General features: G+C 36.8%; 4 protein-coding genes across 7 annotated transcripts; 2 read left to right on the top strand and 2 right to left on the bottom strand.

Moving 5' to 3' along the window:
- Positions 1-58: 58 nt before the first annotated feature.
- LOC124645854 (F-box only protein 42) lies at positions 59-2,879 on the top strand. The gene is made up of 3 exons (XM_047185795.1): positions 59-371; positions 458-1,671; positions 1,761-2,879. Exons 1-3 carry the CDS (start codon positions 212-214, stop codon positions 2,232-2,234), a joined length of 1,848 nt encoding a protein of 615 aa, XP_047041751.1. The 5' UTR covers positions 59-211; the 3' UTR covers positions 2,235-2,879.
- Positions 2,866-6,113, bottom strand: LOC124645853 (pre-mRNA-splicing factor syf1 homolog). The gene is made up of 2 exons (XM_047185794.1): positions 5,819-6,113; positions 2,866-5,408 (listed from the first exon to the last, which is right to left on the bottom strand). Exons 1-2 carry the CDS (start codon positions 5,855-5,857, stop codon positions 2,922-2,924), a joined length of 2,526 nt encoding a protein of 841 aa, XP_047041750.1. The 5' UTR covers positions 5,858-6,113; the 3' UTR covers positions 2,866-2,921.
- Positions 6,114-6,419: 306 nt separating this feature from the next.
- LOC124645818 (uncharacterized protein DDB_G0284459-like) lies at positions 6,420-15,624 on the top strand. 3 transcript variants are annotated; one of them, XM_047185729.1, is made up of 9 exons: positions 6,420-7,078; positions 11,557-12,836; positions 12,939-13,102; positions 13,402-13,498; positions 13,744-13,967; positions 14,067-14,162; positions 14,351-14,468; positions 14,570-14,913; positions 14,997-15,624. In XM_047185729.1, the coding sequence occupies exons 1-9, from the start codon at positions 6,522-6,524 to the stop codon at positions 15,210-15,212; spliced, it is 3,096 nt and encodes a 1,031-aa protein (XP_047041685.1). In that variant the 5' UTR covers positions 6,420-6,521; the 3' UTR covers positions 15,213-15,624. The 3 variants fall into 3 exon arrangements, with proteins under 3 accessions (XP_047041685.1, XP_047041686.1, XP_047041687.1); XM_047185730.1 differs by having other exon boundaries at positions 13,402-13,489; XM_047185731.1 differs by having other exon boundaries at positions 13,402-13,489; positions 13,747-13,967.
- Positions 15,532-17,976, bottom strand: LOC124645819 (probable alpha-aspartyl dipeptidase). Of its 2 annotated transcripts, none has more exons than XM_047185732.1 (4): positions 17,856-17,976; positions 17,498-17,682; positions 16,849-17,409; positions 15,532-15,955 (listed from the first exon to the last, which is right to left on the bottom strand). In XM_047185732.1, the coding sequence occupies exons 2-4, from the start codon at positions 17,596-17,598 to the stop codon at positions 15,880-15,882; spliced, it is 738 nt and encodes a 245-aa protein (XP_047041688.1). In that variant the 5' UTR covers positions 17,599-17,682; positions 17,856-17,976; the 3' UTR covers positions 15,532-15,879. The 2 variants fall into 2 exon arrangements, with proteins under 2 accessions (XP_047041688.1, XP_047041689.1); XM_047185733.1 differs by having other exon boundaries at positions 17,763-17,898.
- Between the last annotated feature and the right edge of the window lie 21 nt (positions 17,977-17,997).

Raw genomic sequence — 17,997 nt, forward strand, 5'->3', positions numbered from 1 at the left:
GCACTGTACTTTCTTTCTTGTCACTTTCAGCCAAACTACTGTCAAAGTCCTCAAGTACTCAAACTGTCTATCTGTCATCAAATTCAATCAATTGCAATTTTCATATTTCCTCAATGTTTTCAATTTTGATTCTCAGTATTTTGCCAAAATATCTTACACTTAAAGTAATGTGATGAAAACAAAGTAAACAGTTCACCCAATTACAAAAAAAATGGATGTTATACATCAATCTCTGAGTCTGCAAACTTTACAAAGCACGATTGAAGATCTACCAGATGAAGTCTTAGAATTTATTTTAGGGTTTCTGCCACCTTACAAGGATTTACAGAACTGTATGATAGTTTGCAAACGATGGTACAATTGCTCTCAAAGTAAGTTATTGAATTTATGAATTTTCCATGGCTGCCTTTAGTATTGTATTGGTTTAAATCTTATATTTCACATATTTTTCTTTCAGATGTCTTACACAAAACAGCAATAAAATTGGTAAAAGCTGTGGGCGAATTCAATATATTATGGAAAAATGTTGCTGCAACTGATATGGTACCCACTATTACTAAAAGATTTTCACATGCAGCATGTGTCTTAGAGAACAATATGTACATATTCGGTGGTTGTACCACTAATGCAACATCGTTCAATGACCTCTGGAAGTTTGATTTGTCTATTAGACAGTGGGTAAGACCTCTAGCCACAGGCACATATCCTGTTCCAAAGGCATATACATCAATGGTTCATTATAAAGACTGTTTAATAGTATTTGGTGGTTGGACGTATCCTTCACTTTCTCAATACTATCAAAATGTTACTATGTTTAATGAAATTCACTTTTACTGTGTGAATACAAATAAATGGGTTTTAATAAATGCCACAAATAGCCCTCCACCCATGGCAGGACATTCTGCCTGCATGAGAGGCGATCAGATGGTTGTGTTTGGTGGGCTGGTTATGTCAGCTGATCAGAATTATCAAATTCAATGTTCTAATGATGTGTGGGTGCTTGATGTACCAACACTTACATGGAGGAAGCAAGCCACAACCAAGCCAAGACCACCACCAAGATATGCACAATCTTTAATCTGTCTGGACTCTGATAGATTGATGCTTTTAGGAGGGGTTCAGACACTGCGTAACCGCTTTGTGTATAGTGACTGCTGGATACTGACTATGAAAGGTCCAACATGGACATGGAAGGAATTAGCAGTCAAAAACAAAGAGTGGGCATCAGCTAACATTTGGTGCAACCCTGCATGTAGGGTTGGCGATAAGGTTGTGAGTTTAAGTAGAAGTAGAAATGGCTGGAATAGTGCTAAACCTTTAGTCACTTCAGCAGTCAGGTTATCAGCTCTAAGCAGACCTGAGGGTGCACCTGTGTCAGTTAGAGTTGAACAAAGTTTACAAAGGCCTTTGGATAGAGATCAAAATATAAATGGAAGGAGAGGTGTACTTCCTAGGAGACCTTTGAATCCTCCAAGGCAAGAACAAGTGAATCCAAACAATGAACCAGTTGCTGGTCCAAGTAATGAGCATGAAAGACCACAAAACCCATTAGGTAATGAGAATAATTCAGATCAAAATGGGTTACTGGCAGGAACTAGCTCAGAAGGAAAACAAAACAATGGCCTAGATGCTGGTAAAAAGGATTTGGCAATGAGAAGAAATAAAAATAAGGTTAGTCAATTCTCGATTTTTTTTTATTTAATTGGAGTTTAGATTATAAACTATGTTTAGAGTTAAATAAATTCCTTCCTATTTTTCAGAATAAAGGAATGAAAATAGTAAGGCAATTGCAAGAAGCAAACAAATACAGGATGGCTGCATTTGCTTGCGATACATCCCAAAATAATACTGCGCCAGAAAATGATCTCATAAATCAAAGACAAATAGCTCATTTAGAAAATAGAAGAGACCCTATGCCTTCTCCACCAAACCCTCAAGCAAGGCAGCCGGCAGTGAAGAAAGTTAAACGGAACACTTTAACAATGCATGTGTTAGATATTTCTACTGTTGTAAATGGAAATTCATTGAACTATGTGGCATGGCTATGTCCTCGTTTGGGAGAAATGACTGGAGCTCCAGAAGAATTAGTTATGTATTCATTGGTTAAAGGGAATGGGGAACTAATTATGTTTGGTGGTGTTCACAATGATATCAGTATTTTAAATTACTCTGAACATCAGAACATGTACTCAAATTCCTTGCATTTCATTACACCTCCAAGAGACATCATTTAAAATATTCTTCAAATTGGGGTTGTCCAAATAAGAGCTTTACAATCAATTGCAAATTGGGATAAGGGTTCACAGATTTTTTACATGACAATGCTTTTTTTCATGATTTCCTACATTTTTTGAATTCTATAAGTAACCTTAACAACAGTCAAATATTTACATCCTTAATAACCTAGTGGCAAAAAAACTTTTGGTAACTAGTAGCTTTAAGTCCCCTTGGGCAATAGTTTGAGTAGTCCTGAAACTGAAAATGAGTTACAGATTGTGGTTAGGACAACCCTGATATAAATGATAGCTTTGGCTTTGCCTTCCCTCTTTCCTATACTTCCTTAGTTGTTTACAATTATTAATTTATAACTGCTGTCTCTCTGACACATTGTTAATAAGTTTAATAAATTGTTCAGTTGATATGTGAGTATTTTTGTTGTTGAAATGTTAAAGTTTTCATACTAAAATATTTTGGTTAATAAAACTCAACATTTCTAAATATGCAATTAATCAAGTTTAATAATAATTATGTACCTAATAAATCTGCAATCTTATGTCTTAATATTAATGAAGGAAAATGTGTTCTGTGATTTCTGTTGTAAATATGGCATTGTATAATGTAACTAAGCTTACAATTAAAAGTTGATTTATTACTAAAAATATTTTTAATTAATATATTTCTTATTACATTATAATTATTGTTCAGTCAGTGTCTTTAACAAGCCCTCCAAAAACAGCAGCAGGAATTTCTTTTTTCTGTACAGGAGCAACTTCTCCCTCATCTTCACTGTTTTCTGAATCTTCATCTATGTCAATTTCATCAGGATTAACCACTTTATCAGCACTCTCCTTGAGGCCTTGGGTTTCACCTCGTACAAATGAAATATTACCCTTGCTTTGAACAGCCATCTCAGCAGCTTTAGCCTCCAACATTCTCATACCATCCTTCATACCAGGCGCAAGATCTGAAACAGTACCTGCTGCTTGAGCTGCTGAACTCAACATTTGAGCTGACATCATATTAACTTGCGTGTTATATGTGGCCTGAACACTTCGTTTAATTCTTAGCATTTCCCTCATTGTGTCTTCATTTCCATGTCGTACTTCAAACTCTTTCCATGTGTTCCAAAAGTCTGCTGTAATTCTAGGGTCACACATTTGACTACAATGTGCATAGATAGCGCGGGCTCTGTCAATTTCGCCAAGGCGAGTTTCCATTTCAGAAAAACGTACACACATCTCCCTTGCTTTGTCATCAGGAAGAGTTTCAATGGCCTTTTCATATATTTGACGTGTCTTAGGTACACCATATATTTCAGCAGCTTTTTTAATGTAAATATTAAACATTTCAAACATTTCTTCAGTTAGGACAGCAGTGGTTGCCCTTTCATAAACAGCCATAGCATGTCTTGCCAATCCATGCTCTTCTTCTAACTTTGCATATAGTAGAAAAATGGATTTTGCAAATTCTGGTGGGCAATGTTCAAGACATTGTTCAAATAAATCCCTAGCTCTCTCAAGTTTAGACCCACCATATCTTTTTAAAAATTTGGTTAGATATGTATTCCAAATGTCATAAACATTTGGCCACTTAAATAATGCTATACCTTTTTCATATGCTCTAAAAGCTTCTTCAAAGTAGTTGTGTTCCTCTAAAAAGAGGCCATAATTTATTATAATTTGTGGGGTTGCAATTTTTAAGTCTATTATGTGATCATAAACTGCTTTACATGATTTATAAGTACCAAAACTTTCTTCTAAATCTGCATACATAGACCAGACTTTTAAGGATTTATACAACCTCATCTGCACTGTCTCCGTATCATCATGGTATGCAACTTTTCTGGTTGGCAAAACAGTAGCTCTTTGCATAAGCTGCAAGGCATCTTCATAGTTTTCATGTCTAATTTCCATTTCTGCCCATTCACACCAGACTGAAGCCAGGTCATCAACTTTAGCATAGTTTACTTGTGTTGCCTTTTCAAAAATAAGCCTTGCATCTTCTATTTGCTCATTTTTTTCATAAAATTTTGCAAAGCCTACCCACAAGGTGTACAATTTACCAACAGCTAGTTTAGGATCTACTGTTTGTACAGCCTCAGTGTAGGTATCAATGATCTCATGTGGTTTATCTTCATAAAGTTTAACTCTCTTATGCCACTCAGCCACATTATGAGGGTTTTGTCTCAGAAGTACAGAGTTCAGCAGTAATAATCTTCTTTCCATAAGGTATTCAAATCTAGCAAGTCTTAGTTCAAGATCTATATCATCATCTTCAGTAGGGCTAGGCTTTTTAGCAACTTCTTCCATTTTCTTGCTCAAACTCAATTCTTCAAATTGGGCATAGGCATCAAATACTTGAGTAAAATCTCTTACAGTGGTGACAGTTTGTATAGCTTCTTCATAGATGTCTCGAGCTCTTTCAAATAATCCACTTCTTACATAGTAATCAGCAAGAGAATTCCATAAATGTCCTAGCTGGTCAGTATAACGTCTTAATCCACCTCTAATGATGGCATCCACGTTAAGAGAATGAATTTGATCAGGGTTTTTAGAAATTAATTCACAGAGTTCATTCCACAGCTGATGGTTAGATTTTCCATGTTTTGATTGAAAATTTTCATTGTTTACTATTTGAGCTAACTTAACTGCAGCTTCATCCAATTTGTTAATTGAAATTAAATAATCAATGTATTCTTCAGTATCTTCTGGACATAATTTGAGATATCTTCTAAAGACCCTCACTGCTGTTTCAGAAATATTATGTTTTTTTAGAAAGCTCAGGTAAAGGGGCCATATTCTGTGATGCTGTGTTATTGGTAAAGCCCTCAGAGCACTATCAAAGGCTTTTCTTGTTCCTGTTATCTTACATTGATCAGTGAGGAATGTGCAGTAGTCCATCCATATCCTTGGCATTTTATGCATAAACACTAATGATCTTTCAAAACAATTATTGACATCCTCAAAACAAGGGTCAGTAATGCATTTGCCTCGTATTTGACTTCTCCTAAGTTTGAGATAGTTGTACCACAGTTTAAATGATCCAGGTAACTCTTTTAGAGCTCTCTCATAGATCATATTTATTTCATGTTTAGGTGCGGCTTTCTTGTGTTCTATGTATCTAAGCCAATGTTTGACTGAGAAAGGATTCCTCAATATTTCTTCCTCATATGGCAGATCTTCTTCACTCTGAAAATTAATAATACATTTATATTAATACATACAGTTGATAACCATCATAATATGCTAGTAATCTGGTCTAGTTGTTATTATAATATGCCTCATTATTCCAATACATACTGATTATGGCCTCCCCCATTGACTTTCAAAACGGCAGTACGCCGACTTTAAGGATTTAAATATTTTTTGTTTATAAGAAGTCATAAAACTTTTTATATACAAACAGTAAATAGTTTAGCACACATCATCAGTTTCCGAATATTTCCAGAAACTGTACAAATAGACTGCCAGAACAATTGAATTCCTCTCATTACAGTGTCCTCGTAACAATCATATCACATTAATACTATCTTACATTATTAAGGAAAGCAGTTTACCTATACAGGGTCTGAAGAAACATAAATAGGGATTGTACTTACGAAGAATATATCGATTTCTTTCCCGTCGAGGATAGGCATTTTGTATATTGCTCGAATAAGTTAACAGCTAAGTCACTGCTGTACTTAAAGTCACAATTATTTTATAGAAATTCAAATTATAACTAAACAACTTAGACAAATTGTACAGATTTGTACTGGAAAAATAGGGTTATGAATGACGACTACAGATTAAAAATGGACTACGCACAATGCATAAAGTAAATATGTGTAGTTTTGTACTTTTGTCATTATTTCATTTTAAAACGTGATTACAAAAAAATAAATAAAACATACACAGACACCACGCGCTCAGTGCTGTCTGTCACATTCGTTTTTATTAAGCTACTCGCTAGGCTTTAGACACCAATGTAAGTCTGACACCAGTCTAACCAAGGGGTATTGGGTTGCCCGGGTAACTGGGTTGAGGAGGACAGTCGCTCCTTGTAAAACACTGGTACTCAGCTGCATCTGGTTAGACTGGAAGTCGACCCCAACAAAATTAAATAAAAGGCTCGTAAGACGTTGATGAGAAGGAGTATAGTAGTCTTAAGTCTATACTCCATCTCCCTATAATACTTTCTTGTTTATGGTTGATCGATGCCAATTGCCATAAACAAACAACAATGGCGGCTCTTGCAGCGCCGGTGAAAATGTGTGTTTATAATCGCTTTTAGTTGTGTGAGACCAATGTTTTATCTCTATAATGTCAAAACAAGGAAAAAGAAAAATTACTGTCGAATTACCGAAGTCAAAAGATCTAGCAAATAGGCCTAGTGTTTTTGAGCGCCTCGGTACCAAAAAATCCAGCGCTAAAAAAACAACTGAACATTGTAGACAGTGGGCACAAAACGGTAGTTGTGCTTACGGTAAAAGTTGTAAATTTGCATCTACCCATACATTAATAAGTCCGTCGAAACAACGCGCAGCTAATAAAGATAGTGAACAGAAACGTCCAGGGAAAGATGATCCTAAAAGTAGATTGCATTCGACAGTGGTCGTGCGCTCAGGACGTAGCCCAGATGGTGAAATCGACAACTGGGATCAAAATGACTTAGAGTACGCAGACACAGACGTCCTTGAAAAAAGGCGACAACAACTGCAACGTGAGTTGGAGTTGCAACTGAAAATGGACTCTAGCAAAGATATGCGCAAAGATAAAAAGAAAACTATGTCCAGCACATCGTCATCTAGAAGTTCTAGTTCGTCAAGCGTTTCTTCTTCTTCGTCAGACAATAGCTCTTCATCTTCGTCTTCTGGCAGGTATGCTACTAATTCTTAATTATAAATTGGCAAATGCATTGCACAAATCTGGATTACTCAATATATTATACTAGCTTCTGCCAGCGATTTCACCCGCATCCCGGCATCCCGTGGGAACCTCTGCACGAGCCCAGATAAAAAGTAGCCTATAGCCTTCCTCGATAAATGGGCTATCTAACACCAAAAGAATTGTTGAAATCGGACCAGTAGTTCCTGAGATTAGCGCGTTCAAACAAACAATCAAACTCTTCAGCTTTATAATATTAGTATAGACTAGCTGTTGCCCGCAACTTCGTCTGCGTGGGCAATATAGAATCGTCAAAATACTACTTATCCCGTAGGTGCATTCTTTCACGTGACAGTATAATTAGGATTAGCACTTAGCAGTCGCATAGATTCATTGATCAAGGTTGTGTTGTGGATGTGACCATTTATCTAAACAAAAGAAGTAAAGTTTGTGACGTTGTTTAGCCAATTTGGAAAATTATTACGTATGGTGCGTAAGTAATTTTCACAGGAAACAGCTATAATCTATGTCTACATGCTTTGAGTCTGACAAAGCTGTCATTTGTACATTTTCTGCAGCTGCTGCGACTAATCAGAAGCCAGAAAGTCTGTCAGTCTTACCATGGATATCGTCTTGTGTAGTTGACTGGATTGAAGATAGGTAGATAGGTAGTCGCTCCAAGCAAAATATTGGTACTCAAACAGATTCGGTGACTGGAAGCCAACACCAACATAGTTGGGGAATAGCTGGATGAATGACGACATGAGTCATCATCATCAGCAGGCGCATAGGATAGTTTCACTTACTCACTATGGTAAGGCTGACCCCACATTAGGCGTGCGCGATCCTCGGGCGTGTGAGTAGCGCGGGCGTCGCGAGCGCGCTGCGTGAACGTCGCGTTTTGCTGCCCTGCGGCATGTGTGAAGAGTGCAAGCGACGCGCTCGTGGCGCTCGAGTTGCGTTCTTACCCCTTCGCCTGCTATCCCCGCCGCCCGCTTAACGCCTTAGCAGTTAAACGTCAAGGAGAGCGGCGCGTGCGCGCCGCGAGCGCGCTACGAATGCCGCAGGGCAGCAAAACGCGACGCTCACGCAACGCGCTCGCGACGCACGCGCGGCGCCCGCGCTACTCACACGCCCGAGGATCGCGCACGCCTAATGTGGGGGAGGCCTAAGCCGGGACTCCACCGAAATGTTTGCATTAGTTCACGAATAGGCAAAATGTACGTATCTGTGAGAGTCCACTTCATGTGTTCGTAATTGAAACCTGCAGTTTTGCCAAGATTTTCAGAATGTACGCTCGCAATTTGTCATTTCTTGGTGGAGCCAGCAAATCAAAAGAAACATAAGTGTTGTATACTGTGCGTCACTACCGCACACCGGGAAAATTTCGTTCTTGCGGAGGACGTTTATATACCATATTTTGTGTCACACGTAAACAGGACGACAGTAAGTATCCATCGAAACACTTTCAAAGATCTGATGAACGAACAAATCAGACCTGACTTGGTCACCTGGGGCCAATCAGAGCTCTATGAAGCGATCATACGCTTTGGCTCCTACTGTTATTGTGGTTTCTGAAAATTTATTCACCTCATTCAACGATGAATGTAATTCTGATGGTACTATTAAGAACACTTGCTAGACTTCTCGAATAGGATACCATTGGTTTTTGTGCAATGCACACCTGCAATGCATTCTGGATTAGGATAGGATATAGGTGGATAGGATTTGCAACAGAGAACAATTCTGTCTTTGTGATTAAATGACATCAAACGTAGTTTTATATAAAAGGTGTTTTTTAGGGTTTTTAGACTTGGCTCGGGTCTTACTGAGACTGTTCGTAATCGTGAACAGTGTATTTGCGATCAGAAGTTGAAAGTAAGCATGTCTCTGGTATGCGGCGCGTAATTTGTACGTTTTCAGACGCATAAAGCATTTTACGTGTGTATGGTATTAAATAGAGAGAGCTCCCATTTCCCATCTGCACTTTGTATCTGGGCTTGTTTTTAAAGCTACAGAATCCTACATTACCTACCTCACGCTTAGCAGCGCTTGCGAGAGATAGATCCTCATTTCTTCTAGGATTAAGTTTACATATTTTGCATCAGAAAAAATAATTAAGGTCTACTTAATACTACTCACTCAAAGTAATTTGTTTTAAGGCCACCACATTAGTGGAAGATAAGCTAAACTATGTTTATGAAAAAATCCTGATATGAACTCCATCTGTAACTTTAAATGATAATTAATTGTTCCACTAAAGTCATCATTTTTGACATAATGTTAAAAAAATAATTTAGATGGCACCGTTTTAAAGAAGACGGATCACAATCCATACAAAATTGCCCCACGTCCTATAACAATGTGACGTATCTCAAAAAAAAGATAAAAATGTTTAAAAAAATATGGCATACTCGCTAATTTATTTTTTTTACACCTTCATACGAAAAAAATGCTTTAAAAATGGTTCAGGCGCTGTTATGAAAACATCGTTCATAGGACTATTTATGAACCATTTTATTAAATATTTTTTTTGTTTGATAGGGTATACCACACAGGTGGTCCCATAATCATCAGGTCAGGATCTGATGATGGAAACCCTGAGAAATCTAGGGCAACTTTTAAAAGTTGTAGGCATGCGCAGGATAAAAACTTGACGATGAGGTGTATGTCTGGTAACACTGTGTATCAGTGAAGGTTTGGAGCTTTCCTGATGATGGAGACGAAAAAAGGTCGAGGGAACTCAACAACTGAATTTGTAAAGTACCTCGTGTTTGGGCTTATATTATTTGTATTGAATAGACCTTTGCAACAGTGAAGGTTTGGAGCTGACCTGATGATGGAGACGAAAGAAGGTCGAGGGAACTCGACAACTGAATATGTAAACTACCTCGTATTTGGTCTTTTATTATTCATATTGATGAGAACTTTCCACTAATCTTTTCTGTGTCAACTATGCTTGCCACAGAAAAGCCAAAAAAAACTTTTTACAATAAAATAAAACTGACTCCAAAAACACTTAAAAGCAAAATAAAACTATTCTTAGGTCCATCGGCCTAGAAGTTGCTGGGGACTAAGACACTGACTTCTAGGCCTATGCACCTAAGAATAGTTTTTTTCGCTTTAATGGAAGGTTCTCATCAATTCGAATAATATAAGACCAAATACGAGGTAGTTTAAATATTCAGTTGTCGAGTTCCCTCAACCTTCTTTCGTCTCCATCATCAGGTCAGCTCCAAACCTTCACTGTTGCATAGTTTTACCAGACATACACCTCATAGTAAAGTTTTTATCCTGCGCATGCCTACAACTTTTAAAAGTTGCCCTGGATTTCTCAGGGTTTCCATAATCTGATCCTGACCTGATGATTATGGGACCAACTGTGTGGTATACCCTATCAAACAAAAAAAATATTTGATAAAATGGTCCATAAATAGTCCCATGAACGATGTTTTCATAACAGCGCCTGAACCATTTTTAAAGCATTTTTTTCGTATGAAGGTGTGAAAAAAATAAATTAGAGAGTATGCCATATTTTTTTTAACATTTTTATCTTTTTTTGAGATACGTCACATTGTTATAGGACGTGGGGCAATTTTGATCCATCTTCTTTGGCTGAGAACTATTAATTTTCTTTTCATCAAGATAATAATTATAGTTGGATTTTGATGTGGCACGGCAAACTGACAAACACTATTGAAATGTCTATCGAAAAATTACACTACGTGTTAAAATATGGTGAATTACGGAAAATACACAACTCCATCTGTTGAAATAATAATCCTCTATAAAGAATGTATGGTAATATTGTCATTTACCACCTCGCTCCTTTGACAAATTTGTTGTATTTTATTTACCACAGATGGAGCTACTCTAACCTTGGCTAAACAAAATTTTCATATTTTTTTTTTCTTCCGAAGTTACTTATAGAGGTGTTATTTTCTGTGTAAAGATTAATAAAAGGCCGATCAACTAATATAAGTACAACATTCAAATGTACAGTTTTGACAAATAGATTGCGTGTCGTAATATTTTACATCTTGAATTCACAAAATTAATCATATCTTTTGATTGAGTGAATCGATTTCGATGAAACAAAAACTAAGTAATACCCCAAGTTACGTAGAATTTTTGTATATAAGCATTGTCTGCATTTAATTCGTAGATTTTACGTGAATCGCGAACAAACAAACAGATAAACAGACAAACAGACAAACAGATAAACAGACAAACAGACAAAAATGACAAAAATGATGGAAATGGGTTCTGTTAGTTATCCTTTAACATGCTGGCTATTTTTTTTGTCAATTTCTTCAATGTACAAAAATTACTTTTCTACAGATTTATTATATGTATAGAATAGATATTTATTTATTTATTTATATGAGTCATTATTGTATGTAATTTATGTATTTTTTTTATTTAACTATTCAAGAAAACTGGTAAAAATTTTTATATTTACATATTTCAGAGAAGCCAGGCGAAAAACAAAGAAAGGAAAGCTGAAAAGAAATTCTAGTTCATCATCAGATGGTGATGCTCCGTCTAAAAAGAAGTTTATTAAAACTGACACTTTAAAAAGAGATAAAAGTGAACCTAAGAAAACAGTTGTAAAGAAAGATGACAGGCTTTTAAAAAAAACAGACAATACAAAAAAGAAAACAGTCACCAAAACTACAATCGGAAAGAAATCTCTGTCTCCTGGTAAGAAATCTGGTGGAACACCACCTATTACAACAAAAAGTCTTGCCAAGAATGCAGTTAAACATGGAAAATCTCCTCCACGCCGAGATAAAAATAGAAGTGCATCTCCACATAGTGTTAGGGAGAGGGATAAAGATAAAGACCGCAGCAAAGATAAAGAGAGAGAGAAAGAAAGAGAAAAGGATAGGGACAAAGAACGGGACAGAACTAGAGTTCGTAGTAGATCTCCACGAAAAGCTAGGTCCAGATCTCCACGACAGCATACGTCGCATTCTAAAGATGTACGAAAGAAAGAGAGTTCAGAGCGTAGCAGACCAGTTTCGCCCAAGAAACCAACTCGTAGAGATGGCAGTGCAGAAAGACATAGAAAGAGGTCTGCTAGTAGAGAAAGGGATAGAGGGCGAGATCATAAAGACAGGTCTTTAGAGAGGAGGAAAGATAAACATGATGATAAAGATAGGCACGATAGAAAAGACAGGGGTGGTCGTGACAGAAATTCTGATAAAAAACGAGATGATAGTAAGAGACGAGGTAGGGATAGAGGGTTAGGTGGGAGGGGTGGTGCTGATAAGGGATTAGAAAAACCTAATAAGCCCATGGAAAGACTGCTTCCTAGGCCAGAGGAGCGTCTAGCTGCTTTAGCAGCTATTTCAAACAGAGCACTGGATACTGATAAAAATTCTACAACTTCCAAGGACCGCCAAGATACCCATTCAGAAAGGGGTGGTAGAAAACAGGACAGGCATGAAAGAGATCGTTCTACAAAAAGAGATAGACTGGATAGCATGGATAGAGATCAAGGTGACTATGAAATGGGTATGGAACGTCAGTATGACAATGATCGTAATTTAGATCATTATGATAGAGTAGATGATCGTTATGATGATGGGCCTCGAGAAGATGAAAGGTCTCCTGGGTATAATTTGCAGGGAAGAGAGAGACACTATGATTCTGGTTATGATATGGCAGGTCCTCCCAGAGGATATCCTGAAGATGATGATAGGTTATATGGTGAACATATGGGCGAAAGGAGGGGTGCTGATATTGGTAAGACAATGTTTGTTAAATTGAAGAAAGTTCAATCAAATTGTAAAACAAGATGGAGTTACAAAGATAATTTCTATACTAATTGTACCTGTATCTTCCAAGGTTATGATGAGCGTCGACCACATCGTGATCGCTCCTGGGAAGGTCGCTCGGGATCTATGGATCGCGAGCGTGGCTATATGCACCCTCATAAAGATTGGGATAATGACGATTATCGCCCAGGTGATTGGGGCCGAGAACGACATTGGCCCATGCATGACCCACAGGTAATCCAAACTTTTGCATCACAGATCCAATTCATTATACTCATTTATTTTATTGAAATATATACTAAATTGTTCTTTCTTTTTAATCCTTTGCTATAGGTGAGTTTATACTATCAAACTTTGTATCGGAATGAACCAATTGATTATCGTAAAGACAAAAAAAATCCTTGCCTAATCCTATCTCACATATTCCTTGGCTGTCCTTATCCTCACTTTGGTATGTTGATGTGTTTTGTTTATTACACTATTTTTAATTTTCCTTTCTATATTTCAATATTTATTAATCATATATTTTTCAGATGAGCGAGTGGGGTGATAAAGAACCTGATGTTGACGCATGGCACCATAGGGGTCATCCCCCAGGACCTCATCGTGGACGAATGCATGGTAAGATAAGTAAGCTACTTTTCACAATTATGTCATCATGGAGTTATAACAAGTCTGTTGTGTTTTATAAAGAATATCAGCTATTTTGGAACCTTGATTCTTTCTCTTGATTTCTCAAACAAACTACCATACTATTGGTGGCGAAAAGTAAATTTCAACTGACTGACTTGATGTAAAAAAATACCTTGAATACTGTACCTAAGCTGTTCATCGTCGTAGTTCACCTACTGGTATAAATTCTTTATTAATTTAAGATGATTATGGGCGCGGTATGAGAATGGACCTGGCTCGAGGTGACGGCAACAAACGCCGTGCACCCAGACCGGATCCAGAGCCGCCTGCTAAGGAAACGCCGCCTGCTAGTCAAACAACATCCACAGCACCGCCACGACAGGATGCCGAAATTGATGATAAACCAATACCTGATGATCTCAGTGAAATAAGTGACGATCCTGATGACATACTTAACAGGGAAGATGTAAGTGAATCAAATACATTATATTAGAACATATTACTTGACTCATTTGTTAGTATTTGTGATTTTATTGCTAATGTCTCCTAAACCTTTGTCTTGCAGATGGCTGATCAAGTTATGGATGAAGATAGTCAAACTGCTTTACCTACTGACGAAACTGTTTCCAAGCCAGAAGGATCTGAGAAGGAGTCTACACAGGTATGGATAAACCAGTTGGTTTTGTTAAACTAACTTTGGCCTAAGAGTTGACATTGTGGTCAATGGCCATCTTTTCAGTCATCATGCCTATTATGAGGCAATAGATTTAGACAGCATAATTCATAAATTCCCAAATGCGTTGAGTAGACTGGAGGACTGTATTTATGTTTTTTTATATTATTGAATAGGATACAAGTGGTGCTGGTGAAGAAAAGGAATCGCAAGACGCTAAGGATGATGAAGATGTACCTAACTTGGACTTTGAGGAAATATCTGATGGAGAACTGGAGGAAGAGCGTACGAGAGGTAAATGCATTAATATATTTGGTGGTGTGTTGTATTATAATACAACACACCACCACAACATACCACAATAAAAGGGAAATAAAACAATTAAATATTCGCAGCTGGATTAGGTGATGCTCTTGGTGTTGATTGGGCCAGTTTGGTGGCAGACGTACGGCGTCGTGAACAGACTAGCGTTTCGTCCGGCGGAGCGCGAGATCGCTGGAGACCTGAACGAGTTCTTGCCCATCTAGGTCTCTCTCTAAATATGGCTGGGAAAGAAGTTGTACAGGATGTACTGCAGAAAAATGCTGAAAGTCTTCAGTTAGATAAGAAAAAGCAAGTGCAAATATTAGAAAACTCTGATCAGAAAGATGTAGTTGAACAAAATGGTACACATGAAGCAAATACTGAAACTGAACCTGTGCCTGATGTTTCAACATTGCACCCAGTAGGTGCTATTCAGGTTTGTGATTCTTACATAATTATTATGTCATAAATAGTTATAACTACGAGCTTTATTGCATAACCTAATTTTTTGTATTATAGGTGGCCATGGAAAAGAGAAAGCGCCAGCGTGCTGTGCTGTTCGGATCTGGTTGCGAGATAACTCGCGGCCTTAGCGCACGAAGAGATCTAGCTTTGCGTAGATATTTGTGTCACTTACCTACTGCAGAAAGAACAGGACAGTCTCGTGTGACACCACAACCGTCTTTGTTTAATGCAGCTAGATCGCTCTTACTGCATGCTCCAGTCTCAGGCTGACATAAGCTCTAAACCTGGATAGCCAGAGTTTAGAAAAAAAGACTAGAACTTTTAAGTGCAATAAACAGACACAACACAGTTTTTAAAGTGACCATACAAAAAAAGAATACAAAAACAAAAAAGAAACTTGTGGAATGTACAGCTCTTGAATACAGCTGGTAGTGAAAATTGTGGATTTTATTTAAGTGGTTCCGTGATAAAAGTACTTGAGACAGCCAACAAAGTGAAATAGTCAAATGTTTATGAACTACCCAAATTAGGACCTGACTTTGGATAATGTAGAATAAGTGCATAGTGGTTTGAAGGTATTAAAAATATATTTTTCCTTTACTAACTTCAAATATATTTCTTTTATCTAAAATATTTTATTATAATTACATATAATAAATTGAGTATACATACAACTGATTCATTCATGCCTTTAGTTTCCCAAATCCTTTTATTTTGAACCTCTCACCTGAACATTATATGCCAGGAAATGCTTTGAACAGTTGATCAGCAAAATCTTCACATAAAAAAAATATATTATGGTAAATATAACTCTATATTTAGTACAATTCTGGTTACATAATATACACTTTGTTTATACAAGATCAGTCTTAATTCAATAATTGATATATGAATAAATTTCAAGTATAATATGTACGTAGTAGTAAAACATGTGAGTTTAAACTTCTTTGACTGGTTCCCACAGAAATGATACATCTGAATCAGGAGGAAAATATTCCGGCTTCTTGTCAAACCTAAAAAAAGAATTATACATTTAGAACTATGAGAATCTGAACTAATTGTTGTGATTGGATAATCAAAATATTATGGAATAATATCTTTTAGCATAAAACAGTAAGGTATAACATGTGGGATAACATTAAAGCCATGTATTCACTGAGAAACAATTGTTTATAAACACTGTTTCAGAAACAAAATGTACGTGTTTCTGAAACAAATAATTTTGTTTCAGAAACATATAATTTTGTTTCTGTAAACACTACGTGTTTATCGAATGTTTCTGTGATCCCCACCCGTGGCGGGGAGCACAAATCATCACAAATCATCACAAATCATCATGAGAACAAATCAGTTGCACAACATGTGCATACAAGTGTGGACGCGTGTTTCATTTGTTTATAAACGCCAAATAAATGTCTTCATAGCAAGTAATTTCTCTTTTCTTTTTACTAGAAATGGACTTATGCAAATAAATGTAGGCACCACACAACAACACTACTTCCTCGGGCGACATATTGTAAACATCTGACGTTGTGGACGGCAGTTTCCGAAACATTGTTGCTGTAAACATCTACGTGATGTTTCAGAAACTGTGTATCTGAAACATTGTTTCCCAGTGAATACGTGGCTTAAAATGATGCTAAGTAAAGAAACAAAATATCTTAATTTGCCATTTGTTTCGATAATTAAAGTAAAAATACAGCAGATCATATCAAGATCTCTGAAATCTCTTAAAACTTGTGAACATTCATCAGTCAAATATAATCCATTCATTGCTTTTATGCCTTTTTTATGCTAAGAGGTTTCAGGAAAATTATGGATCCTAGAAGAGTTTCAAACTTTTCTATCACTGTTTTAAGAGAGCAATTAATAATGTTTTATTATTAATTTCCAACAAGGGATTTACCTTCTGAATAGCACTGCTCCAGCAATTCCCTTTATAGTCAAGTGAGATCCATCAACATGCAGCATTGAGCCCTCCTTCAACCCAAGCACTGGTTTAGCATGCATCATTTGTAAATACTCATATATTCTCTGGTCCCTTGTTTCACCTTTGTGTGTTTCACTGATCATGTCAGTGTAATGGGGATTGATGTTGAAAGGCACAATACCAATGGCGTTAAAACTTGGAGGATAAATTATAGGCATATCATTAGTAGTATGAATGCTTGCTGTAGCAACATTTGTACCAGCACTACTACCCAGATATACTAGGCTACCTTCATCAACTTTTTCTTTGATTAGTTGCAAAAGTTCTTTTTCATACAGTGTTTTCAATAGAAGGAATGTGTTTCCTCCCCCTATGAAAATGGCTTTAGAGTTTTTAATTTTGTCAATAACATAAGGATAGGTATGAAGGCCTGTTACATCAATTCCCCATGGTTCCATGACTTCTTTAATCTTCGCGGTGTAAGTATCATGATCCTTTTGAGCATAGGGGATGAAGACCAGCTCACTTATTTCATTCCTGAAAATTAAATAATATGAATGGCAAGTGAATGCACAAAAAAATAGCCAGACAATTCTTACATTTAGCTATTGGTGTTTACACTTACTTCTTGAGGATATTGCATATTTCTTTTTTCGCAAATTCCAACATTGAATAGCCATGACAATTTGATGAAGAAAGTAAGAGTGCTTGACGACGGGCAGGCATTTTGCTCAATTTAAATGTTGAGAGCAGTGTGAGTTGCTTGTCGACGCCCAAATGAGTACTAAGCTTGCGAATTCCAGGCGACGACTGATACAAAAGGAGATAACACAACTTGAAATAAGTCATTATCTTGATAAATTTCTTACTGTTATCGAAGTATTTATTACCTATTGTATTATTTCAGTTGAGAATAAAACAGAAAATTTCATTTTTAAATGTCTATTGTTATCAGCCAAGATTTAATTGCTTTTTATACAGACCTAAACAGTAGTCCATTTGCGAATTGTTTTTAGGCGTTGGGCGTTGACAGCTCGTCAATACTCGTAGTGACAATGACATAAGCTTTTTGTGACAATTGGCATTGAATGCAATGTCGTCCAGTCCAAAAAATGAAAAATAGAA

This window comes from Helicoverpa zea, chromosome 3, assembly GCF_022581195.2.
Source record: "Helicoverpa zea isolate HzStark_Cry1AcR chromosome 3, ilHelZeax1.1, whole genome shotgun sequence".
In the NCBI taxonomy this organism is placed as follows: domain Eukaryota; kingdom Metazoa; phylum Arthropoda; class Insecta; order Lepidoptera; family Noctuidae; genus Helicoverpa; species Helicoverpa zea.

What these genes read in the sequence shown, in the direction of transcription:
- LOC124645819 (XM_047185732.1), bottom strand. Translation starts at nt 17,598, where the DNA reads ATGCCTGCCCGTCGTCAAGCACTCTTACTTTCTTCATCAAATTGTCAT. An exon ending in ATATGCAATATCCTCAAGAA is followed by an intron (nt 17,410 to 17,497) that starts GTAAGTGTAAAC and finishes TTTAATTTTCAG; the next exon opens with GAATGAAATAAGTGAGCTGG. An exon ending in GGAGCAGTGCTATTCAGAAG is followed by an intron (nt 15,956 to 16,848) that starts GTAAATCCCTTG and finishes TTCTTTTTTTAG; the next exon opens with GTTTGACAAGAAGCCGGAAT.
- LOC124645854 (XM_047185795.1), top strand. Translation starts at nt 212, where the DNA reads ATGGATGTTATACATCAATCTCTGAGTCTGCAAACTTTACAAAGCACG. An exon ending in ATGGTACAATTGCTCTCAAA is followed by an intron (nt 372 to 457) that starts GTAAGTTATTGA and finishes TTTTTCTTTCAG; the next exon opens with ATGTCTTACACAAAACAGCA. An exon ending in TGAGAAGAAATAAAAATAAG is followed by an intron (nt 1,672 to 1,760) that starts GTTAGTCAATTC and finishes CCTATTTTTCAG; the next exon opens with AATAAAGGAATGAAAATAGT.
- LOC124645818 (XM_047185729.1), top strand. Translation starts at nt 6,522, where the DNA reads ATGTCAAAACAAGGAAAAAGAAAAATTACTGTCGAATTACCGAAGTCA. An exon ending in TCATCTTCGTCTTCTGGCAG is followed by an intron (nt 7,079 to 11,556) that starts GTATGCTACTAA and finishes TACATATTTCAG; the next exon opens with AGAAGCCAGGCGAAAAACAA. An exon ending in ACATACTTAACAGGGAAGAT is followed by an intron (nt 13,968 to 14,066) that starts GTAAGTGAATCA and finishes TTTGTCTTGCAG; the next exon opens with ATGGCTGATCAAGTTATGGA.
- LOC124645853 (XM_047185794.1), bottom strand. Translation starts at nt 5,857, where the DNA reads ATGCCTATCCTCGACGGGAAAGAAATCGATATATTCTTC. An exon ending in AAGAAATCGATATATTCTTC is followed by an intron (nt 5,409 to 5,818) that starts GTAAGTACAATC and finishes ATTAATTTTCAG; the next exon opens with AGTGAAGAAGATCTGCCATA.